At 39.7% G+C, this 19783-nt stretch overlaps 1 protein-coding gene across 1 annotated transcript in view; it reads right to left on the reverse strand.

The window, feature by feature from the left end:
- LOC106599872 (protein Wnt-3a) overlaps nucleotides 1-19473 on the reverse strand; it is a 34120-nt gene extending 14647 nt beyond the window's left edge. The window contains exons 1-2 of the mRNA XM_014191223.3: nucleotides 19012-19473; nucleotides 85-323 (exon numbers count right to left, since the gene is read on the reverse strand). Coding sequence (XP_014046698.1) covers nucleotides 85-323; nucleotides 19012-19106 — 334 coding nt within the window. The 5' untranslated portion in view covers nucleotides 19107-19473. The remainder of the gene's footprint in view (nucleotides 1-84; nucleotides 324-19011) is intronic.
- Nucleotides 19474-19783: the final 310 nt, after the last annotated feature.

Below are 19783 nucleotides of genomic sequence, written 5' to 3' on the forward strand. Positions count from 1 at the left end.
CTTAAGTATTTTTACTTAAGTACTTTACACTACTGTTCATGAGTGTGTCCTGCATTCTCTTATAAATCTATTACCATACATTACCTTTGTCCAGCACTGGTCCGAAGATGGCCTTGTCGTTGATGGTGGTGCAGTTCCAACGACGGCCCCTGAATTGATGCTGGCACTCCTGGATGCCGATCTTCACCCCTTCTGCCACACTGGGCATGATCTCCACATAGTTCCGGCAGAATCGCAGCTGCTTGGGCACCAGGCCAGGAATGGAGCCGCACAGGATGGGCTGGGAGCCCAGGGACGAGTACTGGTGGCCCACCGCTAGGGACCTGCACGGGGAGAGAGGAGGCAGTGACATGATATACTGACTGCTTGTGTGTGTCTCTCTTTCTTTGTGTGTGTATGTTGTGCTTATGTGTGTACGTGCAGTGTGTGTGTGTGTGTGTGTGTCAGATGTTACCATTAAGCATCAATGCCTTATCCCTCTATCTATCCCCTCTGTAGCCACCTGGCCTTTGTGTGGATTTAAACCGCAGTCCCAGTGCTATACTCCACAAAGTTAACCACGCCACGAGGAAAGATGAAAGTCCCCCCGTGAACCCAAAGTGGTTCATAGACCTCTAGGTTGACAACTTGGAAGCTTCACCTTGTTATTACAGAGAACCACAACTTTTTTTAAGTGTCCACACGCTAAACAGGCCCTTGACTTAGGGTAATGAGAGTACAACTGTACATTGAGACTTCAGACGGATGTATTAATTACATATCTATCCATCCATCCCCCTTTCTCTTTGAGGACGGATATTCTGGGATGCAACAAGTGCAAACTTGATTGTTCTCTGATTATATCTTTCTGTGTGTGTGTGTGTGTGTGTGTGTGTGTGTGTGTGTGTGGTGTGTGTGTGTGTGTGTGTGTGTGTGTCTTTCAATTAAGGTGTTAACATCGCTCGTAACCATGGAAACGTGACAACTATCTCGGTGCTGTCATCTCATGTTATGTCATTGTGGTACTTTTGAAGAAGACTTTTGAAGCAGCATGCTGTAATTGTAATTGTTTGATCTAAAGAACGCAGTCAATCTGGCTCCAGTCAGTTTGTATTCCACTCTTTTGTACAGTGGCCTACTACCGTCAGTGGGAGGGTCGAGAGTGGGAGGATGACAACCATCCAATGAGGATGAAAGGAAGCATGTACATGAGCATGAAATTAGATTAAATGATGGCCACTATGTTCTAACAACAGCTGATACACGTTATTGTCCCCACGGGGGGAACTATTTTGGACACATTGATAGCAAATATATTTCACTTCAATTATCCATTCCACAATATAGGTGCTTGGTTGAGATCCTACTGTATTTCACCCATGTATTACAATATATTAATAAGATACACTCAGACCACACTCATGCACTTCCACATAAAGCTTTTAACATACAGTATTTTCCTTCACTCCTCACTCACTGTTCCTCTGCTCTGCTCCTCATAATCCATCACATTGTTTTCATCTAGCCACCATGCATTTATTTCCATTCACCCTCTCCCAGAGTACTACATACAGTTTAGGGTTAATTCCATTCCAATTACTATCCATTGTTGTCAGCTCAGGTAAATACAGCTCATAGAGACGATAGGATTGGATAAACCTCATTCTATGAATGGGATTGTTATATCAATCAATTCACCATGAATAAAAACGTATTATATTACAACCGTAACATAACATTTGATCTAATAACTGACTTCCTATTGTCATTGGCAAGGCAACTACTGCATAGTAGCAACAAGTTCCTTGTTGGCACTGCAGTCAACAGCTCCTTCTGCAGTAAACTCAGTCCTCACTGAAGCTGCTATTGATGACAGTAATCTGGCGATCCACGTCTGAGTGATTTGGCCATTATGACAGAGACAGACAGTGCAGTGTTTGTTTGCACAGTGATCTGCTCCAACCTCCAACAGTAGAACAAGGGAGTTTTACACTCATCCAAAATAACAGGAGCTGGACAAAAAGAAGATCAAGTACATAGAAAGAAGGGATATCCGCTCACTGTTTCTGACACTCCCAAACGTGGCTCCGACAGTAGGCCTCAAGCCAGAGCAGGTGGGAGCAGGCAGGACTTGCGCAGCTCAATTATCTCACTATCTGTTGACCTGGGCAACGATGTTAAAGAAGTAATCACTCTGTGATCACAACAACAAGATTATCATACAGAGCCCGAGTCTCACCCCAGGCATTTCTAAATTCCACTTCTAAAAAAGAAATGATTTAACCGTATCACTCTACACTGCGAGGTTTACCAGAGACTTCGTAGCATTGAGATTGTCATTAGAACCATCTTACGATGTATCTTTAGTAGCCGATCTGTTTCCCAGAGGCTTCATTAGTAACGTTGCTCTTAAAAACGTTCGCACATCTACGAGTGATCCAGATACTTGTAGAGGAGCTAAAGTGCATCGTTAGATGCTTTTTGCCCTTCCGCATCACTTTACTCGCAGAAGATCTCCGTTAAACATATGATCAAGATGTTTAGGCATCTGTCTGACTGTAAGCTCTAATAACTTCAGAACAAAGTTGACTACAAATACAAAGTGCCAAAGTATTTGCAATTATTATCAACAAGTGATAGATAAAATAATGCTTCAAATGAAAACCGAGATAACTGCATTAAAAGATAAATATGCTACATGAGCCTATATATTTCAATCATATTAAAATCATATTGAGTTTTATTTTTGCCACTAGGCTACTTACTGCCTGTCATTTTTGCCTCAATATGCTTCATGATGTGTGACAAGATATTATGGCAAGATCTGAGTGGAGAAGGCTGATCCGAGAACAGTGTTGCTTTTCTTTCGATCCAACCAGTGTCGACCAATGGCTAAAGATGCACTTAGAGAATGTTCTCTCTGCGTGCTTGTTCCGGGAAACACTTAAAAATGTTGCCTCGGAAATAACGATGCGACTGGTACGATCATCGTAATGCTTAAGTTACATTGCAACTGGAGAACGAGACCCAGGTCGTCCCTGAGAGACAGGCTGACCTTGTGTACCAGACGTTTGCGTCGCAAATCAAGTCAATGTAGCAGATATATTGTTTGCTCTAACAAATGAAGCTTAACTGAATACACCTAGTCTCATGCGTCTGCTTTCAACCTCTTGTCTGTAGCCTACATACGTCAATGGGTTACCGAGTAAGTGTAGCCATTTAGTACTTTCCAAAGTATATCCCCGAGCAAATGGCGGAGCAATGTGTCATGCTCACTTTAAAGGCTTTCCCATATTATTTTCCTTGGCTCAGAGACATGACTAGACCTCTGGTTAATCATATATGAGAAATACAAAAAGAAAGACAGGGGGGAAACAGGCTCTAAAAGAGTCTGAGAGGATATCAAGTCCTCACAGCCTGCATTTTGTCTGCAATACATATGAACGAAAGCAAGCACGTCAGTAAACAAGGAAACTCCTATTCCAAATTGACCTCTCTTTGGTGCTTGTCAATCCGCACCCTAAAGCGCTAAGCTGAGCACAGCAGACCTCGCACAACAGAAACCTGAGTCCACATCACAACCCACCGCAGACACTTGCTCCTAATAGCCATAACATGTAGAGCAGGAATGTGATGACTTCTGAACCATGCCAAGTGAAACCAGCAACACAAGTACAGCCCCTTCCGCAAGTGTGAGCAGATAAGATCTTGTCTGGGAAAGACTGAGGGAGGAAGAAGGGAAAACAAGTGGCACAGCTTTTAATTTGACCTGTAGACGTTCTGTTCTGCCAGGAAGAACTTGTGAATTTCTCTGTGGGTGTTGAGTGAGGTCAGCAGGTGGAAGAAAACAAACAGCGGCAAGGTTCCAACCTATCCCACTAGCTACATAGATACTGTACTACTGTATATGTTTTTATCTCACCATTGTGCTGCGCTTATTTTTGTACTGCATTATGCTGTTCCCCATGCCTGATAATATGGTTATACTATTTTAGGTGTTACCTGTTGATTCCTGTTTGACCATGTATGAGCTGGTTAAAGCTAGTATTGTCTGACTACTGTGTGAGTGTATACTGTAGATGATCAGATCAGAACAGGCCAGACAGACAAACAGAACCTGCCTGGACAATACACACAGTCATAAGTCTCGGGACGTACAGGCGTGGCGCTAGTCTCAGCACAGAGGGAGTGGGGTGCTCTCGAGGCGCCCTTCTGACCAAATCATTTAAAAAATGAATAGCTGATATGGCCTATCATAAAACACAAATTAGGCATCAACACTAAGGATGTCAACAGTTAACCGTTAGTTGGTTAACTGCTGAAAATAAATTTGACTGGTCAAGCTTATCGGTCTACAGGTCATTTGCATAATTTAGTGGAATTAAATGTGTGTCTTTTTGTTAGTTAGTCATGTTTCTTATTTATCATATGCGCATCGCATACAGAGCCTATTGGAAAAACCCTATCTCGTAGTGAGCGCTCACACTGCCCAGCTCCTCAAACAGCTGTTCTTATAAACCCAGTCTTTGCAAAACCTTTCTACGCGCAGTCGTGCGCAAAAACTGAGTTTTGATTTCTAAAAATAGGAGGAACCGACCTTTCTATTGCTACTGGGCCTATTTTACATGCATAGATACAGTGAGGGAAAAAAGTATTTGATCCCCTGCTGATTTTGTATGTTTGCCCACTGACAAAGAAATGATCAGTCTATAATTTGAATGGTAGGTTTATTTGAACAGTGAGAGACAGAATAACAACAAAAAAATCCTGAAAAACGCATGTCAAAAATGTTATAAATTGATTTGCATTTTAATGAGGGAAATAAGTATTTGACTACCTCTCAATCAGAAAGATTTCTGGCTCCCAGGTGTCTTTTATACAGGTAACGAGCTAAGATTAGGAGCACACTCTTAAAGGGAGTGCTCTTAACCTCAGTTTGTTACCTGTATAAAATACACCTGTCCACAGAAGCAATCAATCAATCAGATTCCAAACTCTCCACCATGGCCATGACCAAAGAGCTCTCCAAGGATGTCAGGGACAAGATTGTAGACCTACACAAGGCTGGAATGGGCTACAAGACCATCGCCAAGCAGCTTGGTGAGAAGGTGACAACAGTTGGTGCGATTATTCGCAAATGGAAGAAACACAAAATAACTGTCAATCTCCCTCGGCCTGGGGCTCCATGCAAGATCTCACCTCGTGGAGTTGCAATAATCATGAGAACGGTGAGGAATCAGCCCAGAACTAAACAGGAGGATCTTGTCAATGATCTCAAGGCAGCTGGGACCATAGTCACCAAGAAAACAATTGGTAACACACTATGCCATGAAGGACTGAAATCCTGCAGCGCCCGCAAGGTCCCCCTGCTCAAGAAAGCACATATACATGCCCGTCTGAAGTTTGCCAATGAACATCTGAATTATTCAGAGGACAACTGGGTGAAAGTGTTGTGGTCAGATGAGACCAAAATGGAGCTCTTTGGCATCAACTCAACTCGCGGTGTTTGGAGGAGGAGGAATGCTGCCTATGACCCCAAGAACACCATCCCCACCGTCAAACATGGAGGTGGAAACATTATGCTTTGGGGGTGTTTTTCTGCTAAGGGGACAGGACCACTTCACCGCATCAAAGGGACGATGGACGGGGCCATGTACCGTCAAATCTTGGGTGAGAACCTCCTTCCCTCAGCCAGGGCATTGAAAATGGGTCGTGGATGGGTATTCCAGCATGACAATGACCCAAAACACACGGCCAAGGCAACAAAGGAGTGGCTCAAGAAGAAGCACATTAAGGTCCTGGAGTGGCCTAGCCAGTCTCCAGGCCTTAATCCCATAGAAAATCTGTGGAGGGAGCTGAAGGTTCGAGTTGCCAAACGTCAGCCTCGAAACCTTAATGACTTAATGAAGATCTGCAAAGAGGAGTGGGACAAAATCCCTCCTGAGATGTGTGCAAACCTGGTGGCCAACTACAAGAATTGTCTGACCTCTGTGATTGCCAACAAGGGTTTTGCCACCAAGAACTAAGTCATGTTTTGCAGAGGGGTCAAATACTTATTTCCCTCATTAAAATGCAAATAATTTTATAACATTTTTGACATGCGTTTTTCTGGATTTTTTTGTTGTTATTCTGTCTCTCACTGTTCAAATAAACCTACCATTAAAATTATAGACTGATCATTTCTTTGTCAGTGGGCAAACGTACAAAATCAGCAGGGGATCAAAAACATGTAAATAGACATGTAAATAATGTTACCTTAAATAAAATATAACCAAAACATATTCTGGAAATCGAAAATATATATATATTTGTCTTAATAAATAATAAGCATCTCTTTTCCAAAGTGCAATCCACACTAGTACTAAAAAGCTAATTTACCATAATTTGATAGTAGTATCATTTAGTTTTTCGAATTTTGAAATAAATATGAATTGTGTCTTATTTATTCGTTAAAAACGGGGCAGTACACCAACATTTGAAATATACTTCATTTTAGTGACAAAAAATTATTCAACCATTGATCCTGAGAGATAATGACCAAAAATATGGCTTCGTTTTTCTTTATTTACTTACCCCACAGCCAGCATTAGCATCGCTGCTAGTGAAACAATGGGAGTGGTAGGGCTTACGTATGTCTTACATATGGCAGGAAGCTTCAAAAAGCATGCCCAAATCCTCAGTCACTTTAAACCAAATGTTAAACAACCCAAATACCATAACAAGTTGCACATATAGAATATTGCAGGATAGGAAATCTGGTATTTATATAACATTTTCCATAGTATAACTATTTTTTCAGAGGGTAGCTGGTTTCTGCATTACAGTTCTACCAAGTATTTATACCACTGAAATATTGTAAGAGCTATTTTGACCTCAACTAAGCAATACCCCTTGATTTATTCCACATTTTGTTGTGTTAGAGCCTGAATTCAAAATGTATTAAACGGATTTATTTTCTCACTTATCTACATGCAATATCCCATAATGATATAGTGAAAACATGTTTAAGAAATCTTAGAACATGTATTGAAAATGAAATACAGAAATTTCAAATTTACATAAGTATTCACACACCTCAGTCACTATTTTGTAGAAGCACCTTTGGCTGCGATAACAGCTGTGAGTCTTTCTGCGTAAGTCACTATGAGCTTTCCACACCTGGATTGTGCAACAAAAAAACTAAATTCTTCAAGCTCTGTCAAATTGGTCATTACTCATTGCTAGACAACCATTTTCAGGACTTGGCATTGAATTTTTCATGTAGATTTAAGTCAAAACTAACTCGGCCACTCAGGATCATTCACTGTCTTCTTGGTAAGCAACTCCAGTGTAGATCTGGCCTTGGGTTTTAGGTTATTGTACTGCTGAAAGGTGAATTTATCTCTTAGTGTCTGGTGGAAAGCAATCTGAACCAGGATTTCTTCTAGGATTTTGCCTGTCCTTAGTTTAATTCCATTTATTTTTTATCCTGAAAATCTCCTCAGTCCTTAACGATTATAAGCATACCCATAACATGATACAGCCCCCCCTATGCTTGAAAATATGGAGAGTGGTACTCAGTAATGTGTTGTATTGGATTTTCCCCAAACATAACACTTTGTATTCAGGGCAAAAAGTGAATTGCTTTGACACTTTATTTTGCAGTATTACTTTAGTGCCTTGTTGCAAACCGGAATGCATGTTTTGGAATATTTTCATTCTGTACAAGCTTCCTTCATTTCACTCTGTCAATTAGGTTAGCATTGTGGAGAAACTACAATGTTGTTGATCCATCCGCAGTTTTCTCTTATCACAGCCATTAAACTCTGTAACTGTTTTAAAGTCACCATTGGCCTCATGGTGAAATCACTGAGTGGTTTCCTTCCTCTCCTGAAACCTGTATCTTTGTAGTTACTGGGTATATTTATTTACCATCCAAAGTGTAATTAGGAACTTCACCATACTCAAAAGGCTATTCAATGTCTGCGTTTTTATTTTTATCAATAGGTGTCCTTCTTTGCGAGGCATTGGAAAACCTCCCTGGTCTTTGTGGTTGAATCTGTTTTTGAAATTCACTGCTCGACTTAGGGCCTTTACAGATAATTGTATGTGTGGGGTACAGAGATGAGGTAGTCATTCAAAAATCATGTTAAACACTATTATTGCACACAGAGTGAGTCCATGCAACTTATTATGTGACTTGTTAAGCACATTTTTTTCTCCTGAACTTATTTACGCTTGCCATAACAATGGGGTTGAATACTTATTGACTCAGGACATTTCTGCTGTTCATTTTTAATGAATTTGTAAACATTTTGAAAAATAATTCCACTTTGACATTATGGGTTATTATGTTAGACAAAATCTCAATTTAATACATTTTAAATTCAGACTGTAATACAATAAAATGTGGAAAAAGTTAAGAGGTGTGAATACTTTCGGAAGGCACTGTATATGGCTGTGTTTACACAGGCAGCCCAATTCTGATCTTTTTTTTCATTTGACCAATCAGATACGTTCTGACAAAATATCTGATGTGTAAAGATCTGATGTGATTGGTCAAAATAAAAAATATAAGCATTGGGCTGCCTGTGTAAAGACAGTCAAATAATCCTACTTACTTTTGAAGCACATCTCCTGTTAAAATACATCACTTTACCTTTTTTTCCTGTGCCACCAAATGTTTGCATATACTGCTAAAGTTGCCAGGTTGTTAGTAGGGCAGCACGATATGGGCCAAAAAAAACAGACTGTGCTGTGATGTCTTACATTAATTTTGAATCTTTCTAATCGCACAGTATCCACAGTTTGTAAGCTAGCTAGTTGGGCTCCTGAGGTGCACAGCGGTCTAAGGCACTGCATCTCAGTGTTAGAGGGGTCACTACAGACACCCTGGTTCGACTCCAGGCTATATCACAACCGGCCATGTTTGGGAGTCCCATAGGACAGTACACAATTGGCCCAGCATTGTCTGGGTTTGGCCGGTGTAGGCTGTCATTGTGAATAAGAATTTCTTCTTTACTGACTTGCCTAGTGAAATAAAGGTTACATAAAAAAATATTATTATTTTCCTCAGAGTATTATTATATTGTTGATTGATTGACTATAGCTTTCCAAATTTCCCAACACTGCTATTTGTAGGGTTAATTTTAAATTAACCTGAACCTGTGACCAGAAACTAGCTGCATGGGGGCAATATCAGAATAAATTATATAATGATTCTGTCTCTTCGCAGCAAAATCAAAACACTTGGGTGAACTGTTGGAATCACAGAAATAGAATGATTATTGTAATTCTATGGTTGGTGTTGTTTAGCGTGACAACATATCAAAAAGCCAGGTAAGAGTTATGAAAGGGTAGGAACCAAAGTGTTGTTCAGTATTTCCCAGAGGACTCGAGTCACATTTGAATAGAAGTTACATTTAGACAACGATTACAACATACTGATCTACACCACCACTGGTAGCAACCTACATTAGAGCTAACGTTTGCTTTGCCCTAGCTAGTGCATTTAGCTAAATGCTAGCTAGTTAGCAATTAGCATTAATGATTAGAATTATTTTAACCACATGCCAGCTTCCTTAGACTAGCTGACTAACTCACGTTTTGCAGAGAGTAAGATACACAAACTAATAGTATAATAGACAAAACATGTGGATTCATCTTTAGAAGCAATGTGGAAAGCAGCAATGTTCTTGTTTTGGAAGAATGTGTTGAGTGAATGAATTGACAGCATGATGTGACAGCTTGTTTGGGCAGAGTAGAAAAGATTGTTGCGGTGAAATATTGTTACTCATTTAATTTTTTTATTTATTTTAGTTTTAGAAACTGTTGCTCCCAAATTAAAACTTCAGGTCGCACAGCAAAATATTTCATTGCATATGCAATGAAATTGGTCGCCCTTTAGAGCCCTGTCTACGCCCCATGGCAAAATGTGTAGAATTGCAGGAAATTAACTCAAAAACATATTTTTTCCCTCTCCGCCATCAAGAGGGGAGCCACTAAAATATTTTCAATCCCTGTAATAGAGGGTCCCCCAAACAAGATTTCACTGAGGGCCTCCTAACATCTAGGGTTGGCTTTGGTTGAAGGCAGTCTGCATGTTGAGAAGATATACTTAACTGTTTGAACCCTGGAAGTTTAACTTCCTAGCCTATTTACAAGGGATGTCTTACCTTGCTTCAAAGTAGCCTAGCCAAAATCCAACCGTAGAAACATTTAGGGAATTATTGTATACTCTGGAAACCTCTTTCTCAAAGATAAAGATCTGGATCATGTTCTGCGCATGTGTTATTTTACGTATATGTAGCTGCTGCTGACACTCCCCCAAATCTTTGAAGTTTCTCTCTTTACTCACCCTCTTCTAAACCATGATGATGCAGCCTAGGTGTCTGCCTTATCTTTCTAAACAGCTGAAATAAAAAACCCTGCGGCAATTTGAATGAACATTCCAAAAAACATATAGCCTATTATGAAGGCTACAACCTTCTCTGTCTGTTGCAATGAATATTGCAGTTGCACAAGCAGGAAGCAGTCCCTACACATTGCAAAAACAGTAATTGTTCTGTGTGATGACGTAGGCTATAGTTGCTGCCATATTGTAGCCACTAGCCACAGTTGCTGAAAAAAAGAACACTATTACTTTGACTGCCTGTCTTCCTCCTGCTTAGCGAATGTTTGCAATGATGATGAAAAAATACAACGCTAATTAGGTGTCACTCCCCACTTGAGTTTTGCATTGGGGTAAAAACGATCTGTGTTTTAGCAACACACAGGCTCTAAACGGCTATTTAGCTTCTCAATGATCATGGAAGTACAGCACGAGTAGGCTACCTACTGTGGCTGTTCCACCTCTGGGCAGCGAAAGGCTCTAGGCAGCCAAGCATGTATCCGGACTGGTAACCAGAGTCTGACAGTGGGTAAGTTTGTTTTGCATTGCCTGGTGCCCCAACATGTAAATAGCTCAGCATTTAGCCTAACTCCCCTCCTGAAAAATAACATCAAATCGTGCTTATGCTTAATAGCCTACTATTCTACAATCGTTTGAACATGTTGACCATGTCTTTTGTGTGCAACATGGAGTTTGTAGGCTACACCAGACAAAGGCGCACATGGCTGATCAAGGAGGGGGAAGCAGCAGCTACGTAGTCAGCGTTGTAAGCTTAGCTACATAAAACAATCTGGAAGGAGGGGGAGACGGTACGGAGTGGGCAGCAGCTATGTAAAAAAAAATCACGCACATGCGCAGAAATCTCAGTAACTTTAGCTATGGCAAATCGGGTTCCCGAAAATCTGGAACCCCACTCTGTATTTTATAAAGACTTCCTGACATGCCATTGAAAGCAACATTTCTCTCATGTTCTATTGGTTTTCATGTCAACGTTTTTTCTTCGTCCAGAAGCCAAAGGCACAATCTTAGTCATATTAGCAACTCATCCTAGTTGCATCTTTAGACTTCACCTCTTTCAGTGTTTCTAATGGAGATTTTCACCTCTGTCACATGAAACCACTCGTATCAGTTGAGCTTTAGAATGGTGTTTTTCCGATAACTGCGTTTTGTTCCAAGGCCATGCAGGGGGCCCCTCAAGGGGGTATAGCGACAGACACAGCTGGACATTGCTTTATAAAATAACCAACACCAGCTTAGACAAATTCCAGGATTTGATGAAATTATATTATTTATGATATAATATTTATCCATTTTGCCATGATTTAGAGTGTTAAATAATGTTTTATCTTTATTTCTATTTTTTTTTATCTGCAAGAACAGGGAGCCCCTTACAGGGCCCCTATAGGTGTGTGGGCCCTAAGGCGGTCAGACCCATGGCCCTCACGCTAGCTCTGCTTCTGAGGACGTCCTATACAGGCTGAGTGATTCAGGTCACCTCTATTACTGTTAGGAAGTAGGAGGAGAGGAAGTGGGGAAAGCTTCAACCATATGATTTATGGATTTATTACAGAGGTAGACTATGGAGTACATGGTGTTATTGAGTACTAAAAAATACATATTTTACATGTTGTACAACTCTATTTAAGATATATGGAGTTTGTGGTCTTAAGTTGAATGCAAAATGTTTTCATTTATTAGTAAATTGTTCCTCCTTGTAATTCATAGATCTAACTTCTAATGTGAACTAAATTCCTCTCTGTTTCTGTCTCTATAATATAATACGTTGTCTACCAGCCTGGTCTCGGAGCCTGGTCTTAGAGCAAAACATATTATATTTTACAAACATCTGTGCTACTCCATTTAGTATGATATGTTACTTTACATTAGGTTACATTATTTGATCTGTTTAGTATGATATATTATGTTCGATAAGACAGTAGGTTAGAAACAAAAGGATGGTGTTTGGTTAGGGTGGTTAGGTGGGCGTATAATGCAAACTTCTAGCAACCCAAAGGAAGGGTGTTCAAAACTCATCACAGACAACGCAAACTTCTAGCAACCCAAAGGTTGCGTGTCCGAACCTCATCACAGACAACATTAACATTTTAGCTAATGTAAGGTAACGTAACGTAAAAAAACATATCATACTAAATGGAGTGGCACAGATTTTAGTCAAATATAATTGGTTTTGCTCTGAGACCAGGTTATGTATACCGCCAGCAGCACCATATCACCAAGTACAATTCTGGGTATATGTGAATGTGCTTAGCGAATAAAAGTGCTTCTGATTACAAAGGTCATTTTCATTTTCTCATAGGTAAAGAATGAATCATGTGTCTTATACCAGATTCCTTTACTTTAGGTGATACCCAAACTCAAACAAAACCAAGACGATTGAGGATTCATATAAACCTTGCCAGTGTCATCTCCATAAACAGTAGCTGCATATTATCATCAGAAATACACACACAAGAGAAAATAATAGATATCATGTTTGATTCTAGTCTCAGTCAGTATAGATCTTTCCTCCTCTCATTTAAGTGTATCCAGACTAGGTTTAATGCATATTTCAGCAAGCCCAAGCAGGGTACCGTAGAATTACCACTTTACTCTTGCAGGCCCTGGGGCTTTGGAGCCGACTTTGACATCAAGAGAGCACGTTTGGGAAAAGGAATGTGCGGCAAGCTTTCACCTCCAGGTATTTATCTTTTAAGGTGGGGTGGTGTGTGTGTGTGTGTGTGTGTGTGTGTGTGTGTGTGTGTGTGTGTGTGTCAGGCTGAGCCATGACAGGTCGAGGAGTTAGAGAGACATGAACCTGTGTTGGTCGAGTCCCATATCCTCCTCCAATCCTCCACCAATCCTCCACCATTGTACATTCTAACCATTCTAACTCCAAGGAGTGTTCAGCTTCTGCCAACAAAACTCCACAAAGCGACATTTCATGATAATAATATCTGTCAGTTCTTGGATGATTGACAGTTATTTGCAAAAGTAAAGACACGATTAGTGAGAGGAGTTAAAAGGCACATATTGTTCAACAGCAAGGTTTTATGTAAAAAATGGTGTTAACCCTTCTGTTGTGTTCGTTTCATGTTAATTAATTCTGTGTTCCCGGTCCAAAATAACTGCCCCATTACAGCTGATTATAAATACATAATAATACATATATTATCACCTAATGTTGTGTTAGATCTTTTTATCAACTTAAGTTCTTGTGAACATTACAAGTTTTAAACTTATATTTGCTATTTATGGCCTGTAGGTCTCATTGACCTGAGCTCATACAACTCGATTTCGAGTTAAAAAAAAGCATAATGTATGGATTATTTTGACTATAACAAATACTCAGATGAAACATATTGTGCTATTTATCACAGACTACTTTGTGTCGAAGTTTAACAAGGACTCTCTCCTCACCAGTGTCATGATCAAAGATATGATCAAGAGCCTCACATACAGTATATAATTTGGTCATTGTGCCACAGAATGAATTGTGAGCAAGGCCTCAAAAAGCTTTATATACCAGAGCTGCAAGAAAAGTTCAATGTATTATTGAAACAATGTTGCGATTGTTTGTGAGAATGCCAACAGGTGTGGTTCCCGTGGGGGAAGGATTCTATTGGGGAAAGGTTCCCATGGGGGTTGCCATGGAAGCCAAGAAAGGGAGTGAGGTGTGTGTGTGTGTGTGTGTATGTGCGTGTGTGTGTGTGTGTGTGTGTGTGTGTGTGTGTGTGTGTGTGTGTGTGTGTGTGTGTGTGTGTGTGTGTGTGTGTGTGTGTGTGTGTGTGTGTGTGTGTGTGTGTGTGTGTGTGTCCATTTGATGAATGGGCATGTGCCTGAACTCAATTTTATACACTAATTGTAGTCTCACCCATTCATTTCTAATGACCGGTCATTTTTGTCATGGAACCTCATGGAACCTTATGACAGTCAGATTAATTGAACTACATTTATCAGAGAGAAAACTTGTAAATAGGTCCAATTCGACCGGAACACATCAGGAGGGTTAAGTTACAGTACCATGAAACACAAGCCTGTTTTAGCTTCTTATCTCACTCTTTAGTGAGGTATCTAGTTTCCATTAAAGCCAGAATGAATCAAAACTCAATATAACATAAAGTATGCAGAGTTCAATGGTGACTTCACATCAGCTTCTTATAGCCTGGTGCTGCAGCTTCAGCTGGGCGTTGTTTGTATTGGTAGGGGTGACACAATAAGCCCAGAGAACGCTCAGCGGCGTCTTTGGACTTGCTCGCCTCTGTTTTGCTTTCGTCGTTGCACTCTTGCCCAGATTGAATCAGTGCTCTGACCCACCCACCAATAGCAAATCATAAACACACAAGTTGATGACTTTATTTTGGTGCCAGAGGCTGTTTGCTGTGACCAAATGGAAGCCTGCCATCTTCTGTCAGTCATCATGACTGGTTCTGGTGTTTTGATACAATCTTGGCCCCACAAAAAAGAAACTCAAAAGACAGCTCTTTTATGATCAAAAAGGAGAGGGTGAATGACTGTGTACTGTGGGTTGTACATAACTCTGTCACTTTGATTCTGGTGGAACTCAGGGAACAACCCTCTCTGTCAGCATTGTATTAGACCAGTGTTTCCCAAACCTCTCCTTGAGTAGCCACAGCCAGTTCTACTTACAGTGCCTTCAGAAAATATTCACACCCCTTGACATTTTCCACATTTTATTGTGTTACAGCCTCAATTTAAAATTGATTAAATTGAGATTTTATGTCACTGGCCTACACACAATACCCCATAATGTCAACCAATACTCATAATATTGTTTAATATGATTTTTAAATGACTACCTCATCTGTGTACCCCACACATACAATTAATTATCTGTAAGGTCCCTCAGTCGAGCAGTGAATTTCAAACACAGATCCAACCACAAAGACCAGGGAGATTTTCCAATACCTCGCAAAGAAGGGCACCTATAGAAAAAAGGAGACATCGAACATCCCTTTGAGCATGGTGAAGTTATTAATTACACTTTGGATGATGTATCAGTACACCCAGTCACTTCAAATATACAGGTGTCCTTCCTAAGTCAGTTGCTGGAGAGGAAGGAAACCACTCAGGGATTTCACCATGAGGCCAAGGGGACTTTAAAACAGTTACAGAGTTTAATGGCTCTGATAAGAGAAAACTGAGGATGGATCAACAACATTGTAGTTACTCCACAATACTAACCCAATGCACAGTGAAAAGAAGGAAGCCTGTACAGAATACAAATATTCCAAAACATGCATCCTTTTTGCAACAAGGATACTGCAAAAAAAAATGGCAAAGCAATTAACTTTTTGTCGTGAATACAAAGTGTTATGTTTGAGGCAAATCCAATACAACACATTACTGAGTACCACTCTCCATATTTTCAAGCATAATTGTGTCTGCATCATGTTATGGATATGCTTGCAATCTTTTGAGGATAAAAAATAAATTGAATGAAGATAAGCCCTTGCAAAATCCTATAGGAAAACCTGGTTCAGTATGCTTTCCACCAAACACTGGGCGATGAATAAACCTTTCAGCAGGAAAATAACCTAAAACACAAGGCCAAATCTACACTGGTGTTCTTTTCCGAGAAGACCATGAATGTCCCTGAGTGTCTGAGTTACAGTTTTGACTTAAATCTACTTGAAAATATATGGCAAGGCCTGAAAATAGTTGTCTAGCAATGATCATCAAACAGCTTGAAAATGTTGATAAGATTAATGGGCAAATGTTGCACAATCCATGTGTGGAAAGCTCTTAGAGACTTACCCAGAAAGACGTATAGCTGTAATCACTGCCAAAGGTGATTCTACAAAGTATTGACACAGGGGTGTGAATACTTATGCAAATGAGATATTTCTGTATTTCATTTTCAATAAATGTGCAAACATTTCTAAAAATATGTTTTCACTTTGTCATTATTGTCTGTAGATGGGTGAGAAAAAACAACAACAATTTAATCAATTTTTAATTCAGTCTGTAACACAACAAAATTTGGAATAAGTCAAGTGGAATAATTACTTTCAGAAGGCACAGTAAAGGCCTAGCGCAATCAAAAACTTGATTTCCTGTGTTTTATAATGTATTTCCACACTATGAGGTTGGAATAATACTGTGAAATAGTTAAAATTATGTTAATTCCATTTTAGTGTAAGAGCTGTTTGAAAATACATTTCTGCTTGTTTTGGTGGGATTTTGTTTTGGCCTTCCATGGTGACATCACTATGCAGTAAATTAGTTAATAGACCAATAAGAAAGATAGTTCCAAACCTCTCTGCCAATAACAGCTAATTTTCAGTTTTTCCCTCCCCACTCAGACCACTCCCAGACATTCCAATCAAAATTATTGTTTGAGAAATTGCCCTTTGCTAAAAAGCTATTTTTGTTTCTTTTTGACAATTTTAATTGAAAGCAATCACTGTACAGAACTTAATTGTTACCCAGAAATGATTTGATATTGAGGTAAAAAAATGGCTGATCAACGGCTTGATGATTATCACCAGTTGAATCGGGTACTGGTGCTGGTACTGGTACTGGTACTGGTATAGATCAAATAGGGGAACGTCTGGGGGATACTCAAAGAGAGGTTTGCGAAAAACAGAAATAGATCATTAGGTTTCTCCCCACAGAAAGAACCCATCCTGATTTTGGCCAGTCTTTCCCAGCCCTGGGTCTAAGAGTAGGAGTGCTGATCTAGGACTAGAGAGCCCACCACTGTTTATGATGGATTTCTGTCCAGCTGAGCATGTAATTAGATTCTCATCAGTATTACCACCAGGAGACCTATTAGCTGAAATAAGTGCAGGACACAGCATCTTTAATATTTCATAGGAAAATATTGATTTGTTGAAGGACGCGGTGTGCGATTGGTGAAATGCAAACCTGTAGTGAATGTCTTGGGACTGAGGATCTCTGATCTAGGACGGTGTCTTTTCTGTAGCATCCCCTGTCCTCTGGCTCTAATGCCGCTGAGCTGCAGAATCTGACAAATGTCTGCCCTCTCAAGGGAAGATGAGTTGTTCAACAAGAGGGCTCCACAAGCCTTTCTACGAAATCCATCCTAAAGATGAGTGAATGGAATTCACATTCATCCAATTTTCCATCCTCCAACTGCACTTTGCCATAATTTGTTCTCTCTCAGTTTGATCGGCTGACTCTAACAGTCCACCTAATGCCCAGTTGTCTCAAATCCCACTCTTTCCTTTCATCAATTTCTTTCAACAGAAATCAATCATTTATCAATTAAAACTCCTATAATGGCCTGTCAGTCAATCTACTTCAATTCCAAATGTGACTTCAATCATGATAATATTACAACACGCAATAGGCCTACTCAATAACTCAGAAAACAGTTCATATTTTGTCAAGAGAGGACAACAGACAGCTCTTACCTTTAAAATAAAACATTCGGTCAACGATGGATTATTTAGAATCAAAAGAAAATTCCAGTTGAAAATCTCCCACCCTAATTTCCACAGTCTGGGAATGGGCAATTGGGTTTCATTCATTTTTCAACTGACCCCTAACTCAAGGCTTGAAGGCATCCCTCATTCTCCTTAGGCCTACTGCTTAACACAATAAGATGTCAAAGGGAATTTGACTGTTTGGGAAATGATCAACATCAGTGCCATAAAAAGACCAACAAATTACATTTGATTATTTGGCTATGGAGACCAAATAAAACTGTAGTTAATGAAGCATCGTTGAAAGTGGCTGAATCAGTGGCTGAGGCTATATCCAAATAATTGTAGTATAGCCTCTATCTCATGGGGTTACACAACTGCATTGGATAACATAACTGATAGGCCAATTTCAATTGAATACTTGGGAAATAATCAATATTCTTAATAGTGAAATCCGTTTATTAAATTTGTGTATAAAGGATTCCTTACATGATATCGAAGAAATCATTGAGATTACTAGGAAATGTACATTTTGCGTATACATTTTCTGAGTAATAATAAGTAATAATGGAAAGGAAAGTAAACTGCACGTATTTTGTTGAATTATGATTCCACATTATTCTTATTATTATTAGATATTAGTCTCATTAAAATAAGAACATAATTCATTTTGATTCCCAAAAATGTACCTTTCCCTTTTCCCACTGCCTCTCTCATAAACGAACGTATTCTGCACCTGCCATTAGGCCTATGTCTGTCATCGAATATTGAATGAAGCAGAACGGAGCATGACCTCTTTTTAAGTTAATCAAATCATGCTGAAACTAGTTTGCACAAAAAAAATGTTTTATTTTGCATAACCAGTCTGTGTCGGTATTATACCTTTGTTTCCGCAATGTGTGCACTTTGAAATCAATAGTGTCATTGACTCACGTGCATTATTTTTTTTCTTCATACAATTTCACTTGACTAGCTTTGTAACCCATCTTCACGATTCCGTCTCAGCTTGTTAACGTCGATATCAACTGCCCGTTGACAGGGTCAATTAGACCGGTATGATAGGCTACAACTTAATTGCCAGGGTGACCAGCGTTGGAAACCACATGCTGATATTAGCCTATCCTTTCAAAGAAACGAACTGAAAGCAACAATAAATTAACATAAAGTACTGTATATTGTTGAAATAACAGGCAGGCATAACTAGCATATGATATTGCAGAATGAAGTTAAAAGTAGAGTGAAATGTAAACTTACCACCAGATAGGGTAACTTGGTATGGCATGCGTAAGCCCACAAAGAAACAGGAAACATCCAAGGTATATCATCCTTAAAAAGGTTTCGCTAAACATCTTCACCAGATACACGCGCGCTCATACGCGCACACTCGTTTTTCAATGAGACAAAAAACGAAACAATCTGCGCTGCTTACCAAAATGTCTCGCCTTGTCCTAAAACTAGTGATAGGTTAGAGAAACAGTATTTTGCGACTAGTCATGGCAGAACACAGGAGCCAAATATTAAAAGTTAAAACCAGCTTGCTTTTAGGACCCAATCAGCAGGTACTGCCAAAGGGGAAATTCTGGTGATAGCTGTTCGTTCCCTTGCGCGCGCTCTTTGCCTGAGTCAGTTAGGCTGAACGCAAACACAAGAATGAGCCCATTTTAAGAAGATAATGTTTTAGTGCTCATTAAGACGTGGTCGCATTGGCATGCTGTGTGTGATATATAATGTTGTTTAAAGGAGAAGAGGGAGGGTCCGAGGTCTTTTAAATAGACATCGGAACCCCCGTGGATTGGGTAGCTATAACAACCTGTCCGGATTTCACTCCCTGGTTTGAAGCTGCTAAAATGCAGAAATAAATATGTGTGAATTGCTTGAGCCCCGCTATTCAGTTTTCTAATCCTTCATTTGTCCCCTGTATGTCATTATGGATGCATCTACATACACCTGAGATGTTGTTTTGTAAGTGATGAGCTGAGTACTAAAAACGTGGAACTTTAACTTGCAGATGTAGTTATATCATTAC

This window comes from Salmo salar, chromosome 03 (assembly GCF_965601325.2).
Source record: "Salmo salar chromosome 03, fSalSal1, whole genome shotgun sequence".
Classification (NCBI taxonomy): Eukaryota; Metazoa; Chordata; class Actinopteri; order Salmoniformes; family Salmonidae; genus Salmo; species Salmo salar.